At 47.0% G+C, this 12,501-nt stretch overlaps 1 protein-coding gene across 2 annotated transcripts in view; it reads right to left on the reverse strand.

Annotated features, from left to right (window-relative positions):
• LOC143831804 (protein SSUH2 homolog) overlaps positions 1 to 2,248 on the reverse strand; it is a 35,483-nt gene extending 33,235 nt beyond the window's left edge. Inside the window, exon 1 of one of the 2 annotated variants that reach the window (XM_077325261.1) lies at positions 2,043 to 2,248. In XM_077325261.1, coding sequence (XP_077181376.1) covers positions 2,043 to 2,233 — 191 coding nt within the window. In that variant the 5' untranslated portion in view covers positions 2,234 to 2,248. Of the gene's footprint in view, positions 1 to 1,232; positions 1,395 to 2,042 lie in introns of those variants that run through there. The other variant, XM_077325262.1, reaches the window with a different exon arrangement.
• Between the last annotated feature and the right edge of the window lie 10,253 nt (positions 2,249 to 12,501).

Raw genomic sequence — 12,501 nt, forward strand, 5'->3', positions numbered from 1 at the left:
TAATTGGAGGTGGGCTGCAAAGGATGCCTTTCCCCCCCCCGGCCCTTTACTTCATTCCCCCCCCCGGCCCTTTACAACACACTTCGGGTGTCATTGTCTCCCATCACTCCCAGTTGCAGAGAAACAAGCTCAGGGTTCCCATTGATTTGTCATTGTCATGAGTTAAAATTTCCATGAAAATAAAATGTTCCTTATGTTCATTGTTCTGGCGTGTCTGTATCTTATTTTGAAGGGATGTTTAAACATTACCATAGCGATCAGAGAGCGTTAGGGCAGTGGTTGAGAGTAGAGGAGTAAACTACCCCCCCCCCCACCAGGCCTCAGTAAAATTGTCAAGCGTTGAGTGGTCCCCGGTGATAAAAAGGTTGGGGACCACTGCTCCGGGGGTTATCTCTGTACTTGGGAGATCAGTTGTAAGAGGAGATCTCCAGGCCCCACCTGGAGGCAAATAATCCTCTTTTCCGGACAAGAGACCTGCACAGATGGCTTGTCATCGCCTGCCTTTGCCTAACAAGTATCAACCTTGGTATTGTTCGGTGGTCTCCCATTACCGATACTCACCAAGGGCTGACCCTGCCATCCAGCATTTACAGTAGCCAGAGGGAAGGATGAGAAGGTGCGAAACCCCCGCTCTACTTTTGTGGTCTTGTAACTCCCACGTCATTGCCTGACAAAGTGCGATCACCTTGAATAAAACTTTGTTGGTCTTTAAGGTGCCACCGGACTCAAACCGGACTCAAACAGGAACAGACCTTGAAGTCTTATTTCCTCTGTATTTCCCTTTTTAAAAACACGTTCTCAGTTAACTTTCAGCTCTCCAAAGGGGGGGGGGGCACAATACTGAATAGCTTCACACACACACCCCCCCCGTGAGCTTTTGGCTCCTGCTTGACAATGACACGCAATCCCGCAGCGTTCCTCCCCCCCCCCACCTTTCCTGTGTCTGTCCTCAAAACCATTTCCCTCGCCGCCACCACCCCCACCCCGCCTCTGGAGAAGAAAGACACCATCTGAAATCCCAGCCGTTTCCCCCCGGACGTAAACCACGAACTCGAAGACCTCGGGCTGATGTGAGGGCGACCGGGGGGGGGGGGGAGCCACTCGGCGCAGGAAGGAGAAGGCTTGCGTGGATTTGCTGTTGAAACACGCAGCCCGGACAGGCACCCCGCGGGCAAATCCCCGGCGTCCCCCCCCCCCCCACGCTGGAGGTGTGGGAAGAGAGGCTTTCTCACCTGAACGCCATGCCGCCCTCTGCCACGGCTCTTCTCCAAGTCCTCAGCGACTACAAGCAACGGCGACCGCTGGGCTTGGTTTGGTTTCGCTTTCCCTCTTTCATATCCGAGTACTTTGCCCCGGCCTGCGCGGGCGGAGTTCTCCGGGATCAGTAGACCCACAACTTCCCGGAATGGCGCAATTCCTAGTCCATTTGGCAACTAAATACTAATGGGGGGGGGGGGGAAGTGGGGGGCAGATTTCCTTGTGATTCTCGCAACACTTCGGCTGCATCAATCTTTACGACAAATCAAACTTAAGTTTGCAGAGTTTCTCTTGCGGGGAGAAGCTTGCTTGCTTGCTTCATACCTGCCCAACAACAGCCACACTTTCCTCCCAGGGAAAATAGCAGGGTTCTGACCCGCAGGCAGGAGACAGAAGTTGGTTACTTATTCTTTATTCATTCCTATTCATATAACCATTCAAGCAACAGGCCTTGCATAAAAGGTCAATGACATGCAATTGCACTCATTTTTTGTGTCTGTCCTCAAACCCATTTCCCGCATCTTTCCTCACCTCTGTAGAAAAAAAAACACGTGAACTCCTAGCTGTTTGTCTGTAGTCTGGTCTAGCCATACCAGACGTAAACCACTAACTCATTTCCAAAGAAAAAATGACCTCCAGACCTCGTTCCTGATGTGAGTGCTGGGGAGGGGGTGGGGGGAGAGAAGAAGGCTCAGGCTGAGTTGCTACTGAAACTGGCAACCCACAGGCAAATTCCATTGGTTCCCCCATGTACACTGGAGCTGTGAAAAGAAAGTCTTTCTTACCTGAACGCAATGCCACTCTCTGCCACAGCTTTTCCACAGAGACTACAAGCAATGGCAACCGCTGAGCTTACTTTGGTTTGGTTCCATACTTTCGCTTCCCACCTCTCTTCCTTCCTAATTTCTGAGCATTTAACCACAACCGGCATGAGCAGAGTTCTCAGGAAGCTCTGTGGGCGGAATTTCCTGTGCATTTCGCAACACTTAGGCTGAATTTGTACTGTTGCAGTTGAATCTTTACATGACAAATCAAACTTAAGTACGCACACTTCCCAGGAACAAGTAATCAGAATGAATTCATCTTTTCCCCCAAATATCCTCTCCACCGTTCTTCTTTCTCTCCACCAGCAGGAGATATGTGAGGACTTATGGAGGGCATCCTGGTGTAGTTGTGGTCAATGGTGAAGGCCAATGATCTGGAGAACTGTGTTTGGTTCCCCTTTCCTCCACATGCAGCCAGCTGGGTGCCCTTGGGCCAGTTTCAGAGCTCTCCCGGACTCAGCTTCCTCACAGGCTGTCTATGGGGAGATGATGGGTAAGCAAACTTTGGGACTCCTTGCAGTAGTAAAAAGCAAGATGCAAACAAACAAACCCAGGTCTCCTAATTGCCCCCCTCCCACTGTTTCATCTTTTCTTTCCCTGAAAGCATCGTTTCTTCCCTATTCATTCTCCCTTCCTTCCTTATCTCCCTACCCACTGACACTCTTTCCTCCCAGGGAAAATAGCAGGCTTCTGACTAGCAAGCTGGGACAGGCAGGAGGCTGAAGTTGGTTGCTTATTCCGTATCCATTCCTATTCATGAAAACATCCAAGCAACAATGTTTAAAAGAGGCCTGGACCCCAAAGTAAGGTTTGGACTAACCCAGGTCATACACCTCCACATTCATGGGATGTTCCTGTTGGAGAGGACATGCGCTGTTTTCTGTCCCAAAGCTTATTTCTTGCACCAGTTGTTGCATAGTGGGCTGTACCCAGGACATTCCCACAGGGAACTGGGGCCAAGCTGCACCCCAAAACAATCCCTGGACCACCCCAAACAACACATCTGCTCACTCCAGATGTTGTCCCCTGCAAGCAGATGTATGGTGTTGTCAGGTTGAAACATCAGTTCTGGTGCCAGGAGAATTTTTCTAGACCACGCCCAAGAGGCCTGAATTACAAGGGGGATTTGAATAAAGAAATGCCCATTGCACTCCATATAAGGTCTGGACCATGACATGTCCCTACATTCAGGGGACTTCTCCCTTCCAGAAGACATGTTGGTTCCTGGTCCAAAGCCTGGTTCTTGTACCAACTGCTCCAAAGCGGGGTGCCCCCAGGACAGATGCTCAGCTAGACACTAGGAGAAGGCTGCACCCCAGTGATCTCCCATTACTGATACTCACCAGGGCTGACCCTGCCTAACTAGCCAAGATGGGATGTTTTCAGTAGCCAAAGAGGGAAGCGTGATAAAATGTGAAACCCCTGCTCTACTTATGTGGTCTTGTAACTCCCATTTCATTGTCTGACAAAGTGTGCTCTGCACATGAAAGCTCACACCTTAAATAAAACTTTGTTAATCTTAAAGGTGCTACTGGACTCAAACTTTGCTCTGTTATTTGAGACCTGTGGGGCGACCCAATTGAGTGGCTCTAAGGATGCCTTAAGTCCTTGGTCTTCCTTAAGTCTTGGTCTTTGTACCACTTCTTCACATCCCAACTTTCCCTCCCACCATTCCGCATTTCCAAGCCCTGAACCACAGCCTGCATGGCTTGAGTTCTCAGGAATCTCTCCACCCAGAACTTCCATGATTGTGGAACTTCTTTGTCCATTTCACAACTAAATACATATTAATGAGAGGAAGGCTGGGCTGGGGAGAGAATTACAGTACATGTAATCGGAATAAATTCATATTCTTCCCCATATATCCTCTTCACCATTCTTCTTTTTGTTCCCTCCTTTATGGCAAATATTCGATTATATTATACTAGGGGCTGCAAGTGGCACTCATGACTTTGCAATTACATGATGACCTGCAGGAGTTACGTGAAGGAGGCTGAAGTTGGTTACTTATTCCTTATTTGTTGTTATTTGTGAGATCATTTAACCATCAATATTTAAAAGAGCTCTGAACCCCTAAATAAGGCTTGGATCACCACAGGTCATACACACATTCAGGTGACTCCCCCCTTCGAGAAGACATGCTCTGTTTCCTGGTCCAAACCCTGGTTCTTGCGCCAGCTGCTCCAATGTTGCATGCCCCCAGAACAATCACACAGCCAGAAACTCGGGCCAGGCTGCACCCAAAACAATCCTTTGACCACCCCAAAATGACACATCCTCACACCAGAGACTGTCCCTTGCAAGCAGACATATCGTGGTGTCCAGTCCAAACATTGCTTCTGCTGCCAGGGGCAGGTTTTTGGATACCCCCACTCAAGAGGCTTGTATTACAAGGGAGGTTTGAATAAGGAAATGCCTGCTACACCACAAAACAGGGCTTGGACCACCATATGTTTATGCACACCCAGATTCAGGGGACTTCCCTCTTCGAAAGAACATGCACTGCTTCCTGATCCGAAGCCCAGTTCATGAGACAGCTAATCTAAACTCGGGTGTCTCCGGGACAATCACACCGCCAGCAACTGGGGCCAGGCTGAACCCCAAAACAATCTGGACCACTCCAAATGGCACATCCCCACACTCCAGAGACTGTCCCGTGCAAGTAGAAATATGGTGGTGCCCTGTCTAGGATCTGCTGTCAGGAGCAGGTTTTTGGACACACACACATTCCAGACCTATATTGTAAGGGAGCTTTGAATAAGGAAACACCCACTGCAGCCCAAAACAGGGTTTGGACCCAGCACATGTCACGTACACCCACAATCAGGAGACTTCCCCCCTTTAGAGGACATGTGCTATTTCACGGTCCAAAGCCCAGTTCTTGTGCCAGCTGCTCCATCGTGGGGTGCCCCCAGGACAATCGCTGACTTCAGCCGTAATCTGGAGAGAGAATTCCCAACTTCAGTTTTGCTTTGTGTATGTTGTGAACCTTAATATTCCCTCCCCCATCCCTGGGGGTAAAGGCTGAAATTTCCAGGGAAACTTCACCAACAGTGTCTGAAACAAATTTGCAGTTCATTTTTCCTATGACTTAAATTCACAACACTGGGTTGGCAATTAACTGTACTATTAGCTACTAGTGCATGAGAGCCACCAGTAAGGGGCCATGTTAAGATACTCTTTTGATCCTGAAACACAATCATTTAAATTTGGATCCTCCTCCACATTCTCCTCGCCCACCATTCCTTGTGGCTTTCAAGGCTCATTTGCTGGAAAGGACCCTGCACTTCCTAGATGTGTTGAACAAGGGTTTTTGCTAACCTGAGGTGCCTTTGGCATACGTTTGTGACAATCACAGATATCTATTTCTTTAGAAGTTCTTTCCCTTCCTGATTTGGGAGAAAGGATACTCCTTGCCAAGTCTAGCAAACAGGTATGTTTGGAAATGCTGCTAGAGTCATGCAAATTAGTGGTTTTGGTGGGGGAAAGAACGAGGCAAATGTCATTGAATTTCTAAATGAGTTCCTAGGAATGGAGTCTGCCTTAAGATGGCAAAATAGTGGCTGTTTCAGCATACATGCAATTGTGTAACAGGAGGGAGAGGTCCGTTTCAGAGAAGTCTGAACCTGTTCGCCAGGCCCTGAATCTGAAACAGCTGTTTCTGATGGGTTTTAAATGGTCCCAATTCTGTCCCTCCAAACCTAAAATTTTCCAAATTTTAGAGGCATCTACATGCCTACTTCCCATCACATGCCTCAGTGACTGAACCATGGGAACCACAGGTAATCTCTCCGTCTCCTGTAAGGGTCCCATCCAGACTCGGCTGCATACTTGCTTGCCCCAAAGATCATGCTGTGACCCATGATGAACACCAGCCATGGGGCTGGAGAAGGTCCAGAAAAACACCATGCCCAATAGACAGGACAGTTCTAATGCAGCCTTGAGAGTCTGAAAAAATAAGCAATTAGCCCACAGTTCAGGACAGATAAATTTCCTCTGCAGAGTGCTAACCACCAACTGCTGTTAATTCATCAGGATGCAGAACCCTTTCCAAGAGTGTACTAGAAGCACCGTTCAAGGAAGGGGAGGGATATTTCCCCAAGGTCCTCTTTTATTTATTTATTTTTTCATAATTTGATTTATATCCCGCGACTCCTGTAACAGGCTTATGGTGGGTAACAAAGTTCTAAAACCCCACAATAAAATCCTTCCCCAGCTAAGGCATGCTGACTGATCTGTCCCCTTTCCACCCAGCCACAGCATATCCATCTTGGAGGCATGCCTCTGACTTAAAAAAAAAAACTAAATTAAAGCAAAATAAAAAGGGGGGGGGGATGAGGGCTTTGTATGGAGAGAACACTTCTAGGGGGCTGCTCAAGAACTGCAGCATGCCTGGAGAATGCCCAGGTTGGCTAGGTCCTCACAGAGACAAACACCTCAGCACAAGACAGAACAGGACAGAATCCAGTGGTGGGGATTCCTTGAACCAAATGCCTAGTGATAGCAGTAGTTCCTGGATAGCTGAACGTACTTGTGGATTAGATTGTAGCTCCATAGATGGGCTGGTACCCTGTGACTAAGCCCTCGGACAGCTGAAAGGACTATGTGTTAAATCATTGGGAACATGCTAACTTTGATATTGCCTGATTGCCACAATCTTCGCATGTCAGAATATCAGGGAAATGGTGTAGAATGGCCACATAATAAAACTTAATGAGATCCTCTGTTGTTACCTGCGCCACATCCCCACATGAGCGACATTCACCGCAGGTGACCCTGCACACTGGGATCTTGCTCCCAAAGCCCCAAAGGTCATCCTGGCAGGTGACGATCCGTGCTGGGGGCAGGCTCCAAGATCCCTTCTCCTGAACTGGGATGGGGCACCCACTGTGCCAAGATGGGTGCCTGCAAAATACTGTACTCAAAATGGCATGTCAGCCATCATGCTGCATAATACAAACTTGGGCCTCAGTGCAAGGCCCACTCAGATAACATTGCTGAAATAACACGTTAGCCATCAGGTCAGAAAATGCAGCACGGGTGCCGTATACATCTGAGAAGTTCATAGCTTCTTGCTGCGAGAGTTTGGGATAGAGAAAGGAAGAGGTCAAAATGCTGTGTCCTCCCATCTATAATGGTTCTGCCTCCCAACTTGTATTCAGTGACCTATGGCCACCACAGATTCTGCAACAACTAGTGCCAGGGATGAACATTCATTCATGATCATTGCCTTACTATAAGACAGTGGTTCTCAACCTTGGGGTCAGAATACCATTTGGGGTCGCCTGGCCCCTTCCCTGGGGGTTGCCAGGTTGTCCACCGCCATGGTGGCAGGCGGCAGCGTGTGGAGGTGTGTGGTGGCGGGCTGCGGGCGGTGGCAAGCAACAGGTGGCAGCATATGGAGGTGGATGGTTGTGGCGGTGGGTGGAGGCAGCGGAGCCATGGCAATAGTTGCCTCCACACCACTTTAATTGTTGTGCGCATTCGGGCACACTGGCTCCTTCTACAGCTGCCCAGCCTGCCGAGGAATGCGCCAAAACACTTAGCTCTTTCAGAGCTGGCAAGAAAGCAACTCCCTCCCCACTGGGGAAGGGAGGGTTTCCAAAGTTACCCCATCCCACCTGACTCCGTCCGGCAAGCCTTGCGTGCTCTGCAGCAAGGCTGCCATAGAACCCCCCCCTGCAGTTAAAAGAAGGGAGAAAGGAGAGAAGCGGTGAGCCAAGGGAGCAAGACACATGCCCAAGCCCGGCCTGGAGCAGGACAGTGAGCAATGTGGTGGCAGTGGCAGTGGCAGCAGCAGCCCTCTCCCCTAGGCCAGCGGAAGCGCCTCCACAGCGCTAGCTGGCAGCTCCTCCGGCTGGATCCCCACTGGGCTTCAGCTCCTAAGTTGGGGTCGCAGAGAAGAAAAGGTTGAGAACCACTGCTATAAGACCTCTATTGGCCACGCAGATTTTTGAGCCTCTGAGCCAGGCTTTCTCAAGCAGGGCTTTGTGAAACCCTGGGGTTCTTGACAGTCTCAAATGGTTTCTGGAATGGGTGGACCTGGAGGGGGCATGTATACAGATATGCTTCACAACCATATTCTGCACATTCATGCCAATTCTGGGATTTTTTGAAGCCTGAAGAAGGTTTCTGGGATTTCTCAATGGTAAAAACAGTCGAGAAAGGCTGTTCTGAGTCAATACAAATTAAGTTAGAGAAACTAGATCCACAGACACAGTAATCAGATCCGGATCCCTGTGAGCACATTATAGTCCAGCTGGGCATCACTTCTCCAAATCCCTTTTGAAACAGAATGTAGCCACTAGGCAGAAAACTAGAAGGAAAGACAGTATATGGGCATTTTGACAGCTCTTTCACAACTCTAGAGGAAAAAAAGGGGGAGTTGTAACCTCCCAGATACATATGTGCACCATCAACAGCAGTCAGCAGCCCCCAAGACCTTTATTACAAACCACCCCCAATTGAAATCCTACATATTTATTTATTTATTTATTTATTTATTTATTTATTTATTTATTTATTTATTTATTTATTTATTTATTTATTTATTTTATATGCCATCTTTCCCAACTGGGCTCAGGGTGGTTTACAATCAATAAGATAATAAAAATACAATAAAACCACGTAATTTCCCTTAATAATAATAATGTATAAAAGGTAAAGGTATCCTCTGTGCAAGCACTGAGTCATGTCTGACCCTTGGGGTGACGCCCTCTAGCGTTTTCATGGCAGACTCAATACGGGGTGGTTTGCCAGTGCCTTCCCCAGTCATTACCGTTTACCCCCCAGCAAGCTGGGTACTCATTTTACTGACCTCGGAAGGATGGAAGGCTGAGTCAACCTTGAGCCGGCTGCTGGGATTGAACTCCCAGCTTCATGGACAGAGCTTTCAGACTGCATGTCTGCTGCCACTCTGTGCCACAAAAGGCTCTATAATAATGTATAAAATACTACTATTATTACCAAGGTGGCAGGTGAAAAAAAAAGCCACTAGCTATTGATTCCCGTCATGCAGCCAGGGGACAACCATCTTGCTGTTCTGCTGGTGGGAGTGAGTCATCAGATCAATCAGATAGACACAGGGAGTCCTAGATCGAATATCGGGACCCCACCCTGGCCTCAACCATATGTCTGGTGGAAAAGCTCTGTCTTGCAGGCCCTGCAGAAAGTTGACAACTCCGGAAGGGCCCTTAGCTCTTCCGGGAGCACCAGCTTGGAGCCTGGGCCAAAAAGGCCCTGGCCCGGGTTGAGGCCAGGTGAACGTTGCGAGGGCCCAGGACCACCTGTAGATTCATACCTGCAGAGCGAAGAGCCCTGCGGGAAGCATAAGCAACCAAGCAGGTAGGTAGGACCCAGGCTACATATAGCCCTAAAGGTCAGTACCAAAACTTTGAATTTGACCCAGAAACAGACTGGTAACCAGTGCAGATGTCATAGCACTGGCTAAATATGGGCCCTCCATGGTGTCCTAGTGAGGAGCCTGGCAGCCGCATTCTGTACCAGTTGTAACTTCGGGATCAAAGACAAGGGCAGGCCTGCACAGAGTGAGTTACAGTAGTCTAGACTGGAAGTGACCGTTGGTTGGATCACTGTGGCCAGGTGTTGCGAGGGCAGGTAGGGCACTAGTAGCCTGGCTTGGCAAAGATGGGAAAATGCCATCCGGGCTACTTTCGTGACCTGAGCCTCCGTAGAAAGGGAGGTATCAAAGGTCACTCCCAAATTCCTGGCAACTGGGGGACGTGTTAATTGCACTCCATCCAGGCATGGGAGGCGCTTCCTAGTTAGTCTCCAGTTCCAGTACCTGAGTCTCTGGTTGTGCAAAGCCAATTTTACTCTATAAGAGGCAAAAAGAAAAGCTGGCTCTGATACCCTTGCTTTCGCTACCACAAAAATTCTCAAAGCAAATCACAAACGCCTACCCCTCCTCTCTCCAACAGACTCCTATGAGGTAGGCAAGAGAGCTCTGACAGAAATGTACAGAACAGTTTTAACAGGACTGTGAGTAGCCCACAGTCACCCACCTGGCTGCATGGAGGAATGAAGAATAAATCCAGCTGTCCAGATTAGATGCTGCCACTCTAATCACTACAACAAGCTGGCCCTACTAGGCTTGTGATGTTTGGAAGTTGGTGTCATCTGCAAATGACACCAACTTAACTTGAGCTTTACTTGAATTAACACTCATTCATTCATTAACCTTTCTTGACATACCAGAATATTACAAAGTATATATGGGCAGAAGGTCAGAACAAGAGAAAATATAAATCGACAACATCAAAACAGATAAAACAGTAATACACTAAAAGAGCTTGCTTCTGGCTATAAGTCCTTAAACTAAAAAAATAGTGACCATGCCTGTAATCTCAGAGGAATAACCATTTAATAGATATTGGAATGATCTTTCCTTATTTACAAGACCTTTGGATTTTAATAAATGAGTTCTTTATGGGAAATATCATGAAGTGGGCATTCTAGCATAATGTATCTGCTGAATTTACAGAACAGACACATACCCTCTTCTGAAATGGAACCCACTGATAACTCCTGACTAACACCTTTGAGGGGAGAACATTCATCCTGGTCAACATAAAATCTCTGCGATGGAAAGGGTTATCTAAATTATGGAAGTAAGGAGCCATCCTTCCCGGCTGAATTTGTAAACTTGATTTAGTGGGAGAGCATTTACAATGTTGAGAGGAAAACAGTTTTGGGAAAATCAAGGCCCAATGGTCAATTAAATAGCAGACAACCAAGAGGCAAAAGTCATTTTTAAATGAAAACTTAAACAACCTGGTTTAGCTCTAGAGTATATTTCAAGCCAGTATTTAAATATTATGATCTAGGCCTTCGTGTCCTAAAAATGTTGGCCCAGTTCTGCACAAATAGAATAGGGGAACCTAAGAGTTGACAAAAGTAATTTGCATGGGCACCTAGCTAGTAATTTGTTAAATTAATACAACTACCTACTACAATTGGATAAAACTGCGAGTTTTATTGGGTTTCGGTATTGGGAATAATGGAAGCCACAGCCTTCAGTTTGCAAAACCTGAGCATGGATATTAAGTATAGGACATTTTGGAGGTCATTAATTCATGTCAGAAGCAAATACATAACATAACTCACATGTATGTAGGACAATAAATGGTTAAGTGTTTTGTTTTTTATGTCCCTCTTTTATTGTTCTTATTGCTATGTCCAGACTGGAGAGTCTAAACCTAAACTACCTCATAGGGTTGTTTTGAGGGTAAAATGGAGAAGCAGCGAATGATGGAAGCTAGTTTGGGTCCTCACTAGAGAGAAAGGGGGAGTGTAAATAAACAAGGCATCCTCTGATGACCAGCACTGGCAGCATTGGTAATTCTGAGCATTAAGGCAACCAATATTACAAGAATATACAGTATATTATTATTGAGCATGTGAGTAATGCGCTGGCATAATCAGCCTGTAAAAGGCTTTATTGAGGAACACTGTGGAAAATTTAATCTTGAATTCTGTAAGCAACCATTGGTTGCAACTAAGAAAAGCACATAGTTAAAACTGCAAAAGACTTCAGCACCTGACCAAAGGAAAACTCTAAGGGAAATAAATAGCAGTGAAAGATGATCTTTCTCAATAGATGCCAAAATTCTTCCCTTGAATGCAATGACTTAGCACCACCAAGTGGCAATGGAGGGTATATGTCTGAAAATATAAATCTTTGATTATATGTCCTATTTAAATAGCAGCTAGATAGCCTCTTGTGGCGCAGGGTGGTAAGGCAGTGAAGTGCTGTCTGAGGCTGTCTGCCCACGAGGCTGGGAGTTCAATCCCAGCAGCCGGCTCAAGGTTGACTCAGCCTTCCATCCTTCCGAGGTTGGTAAAATGAGTACCCAGCTTGCTGGGGGGTAAACGGTAATGACTGGGGAAGGCACTGGCAAACCACCCCGTATTGAGTCTGCCATGAAAACGCTGGAGGGCGTCACCCCAAGGGTCAGACATGACTCAGTGCTTGCGCAGGGGATACCTTTACCTTTTTAGATGACGTCTCAGTGTGTGATAGAAGACCATTTTATAACTGGCTGTTTGCGCTTCATTATTATTCCCATTATAACTAGCTAAACATAGTCTGTCATTGTTTGCTTTTATAGAATAAACAGCTAGAAAACCAGCAACACACAGTGTAAACCAATAAGTCACCTGTGGCTCACTGTTCCCTTTGAATGTCTTGCTGACTTGAACAAGGATGCCAAAAACGGCATATGTTATGAGACACACTCATATTCGACCAACATGTACTGGTTGTACAGTTTGTAACAATACAGATATGTAGAGAAAAGTATAAAATTCTAATATTAGTACAAGGATCTTGACATGAAACTATTTCCCCTTTGAACAACCGTGTGTAGAAAAGTCACCTCAACACTGTCAGGACAAAGTG

The sequence above is a fragment of the Paroedura picta genome, chromosome 3, assembly GCF_049243985.1.
Source record: "Paroedura picta isolate Pp20150507F chromosome 3, Ppicta_v3.0, whole genome shotgun sequence".
In the NCBI taxonomy this organism is placed as follows: domain Eukaryota; kingdom Metazoa; phylum Chordata; class Lepidosauria; order Squamata; family Gekkonidae; genus Paroedura; species Paroedura picta.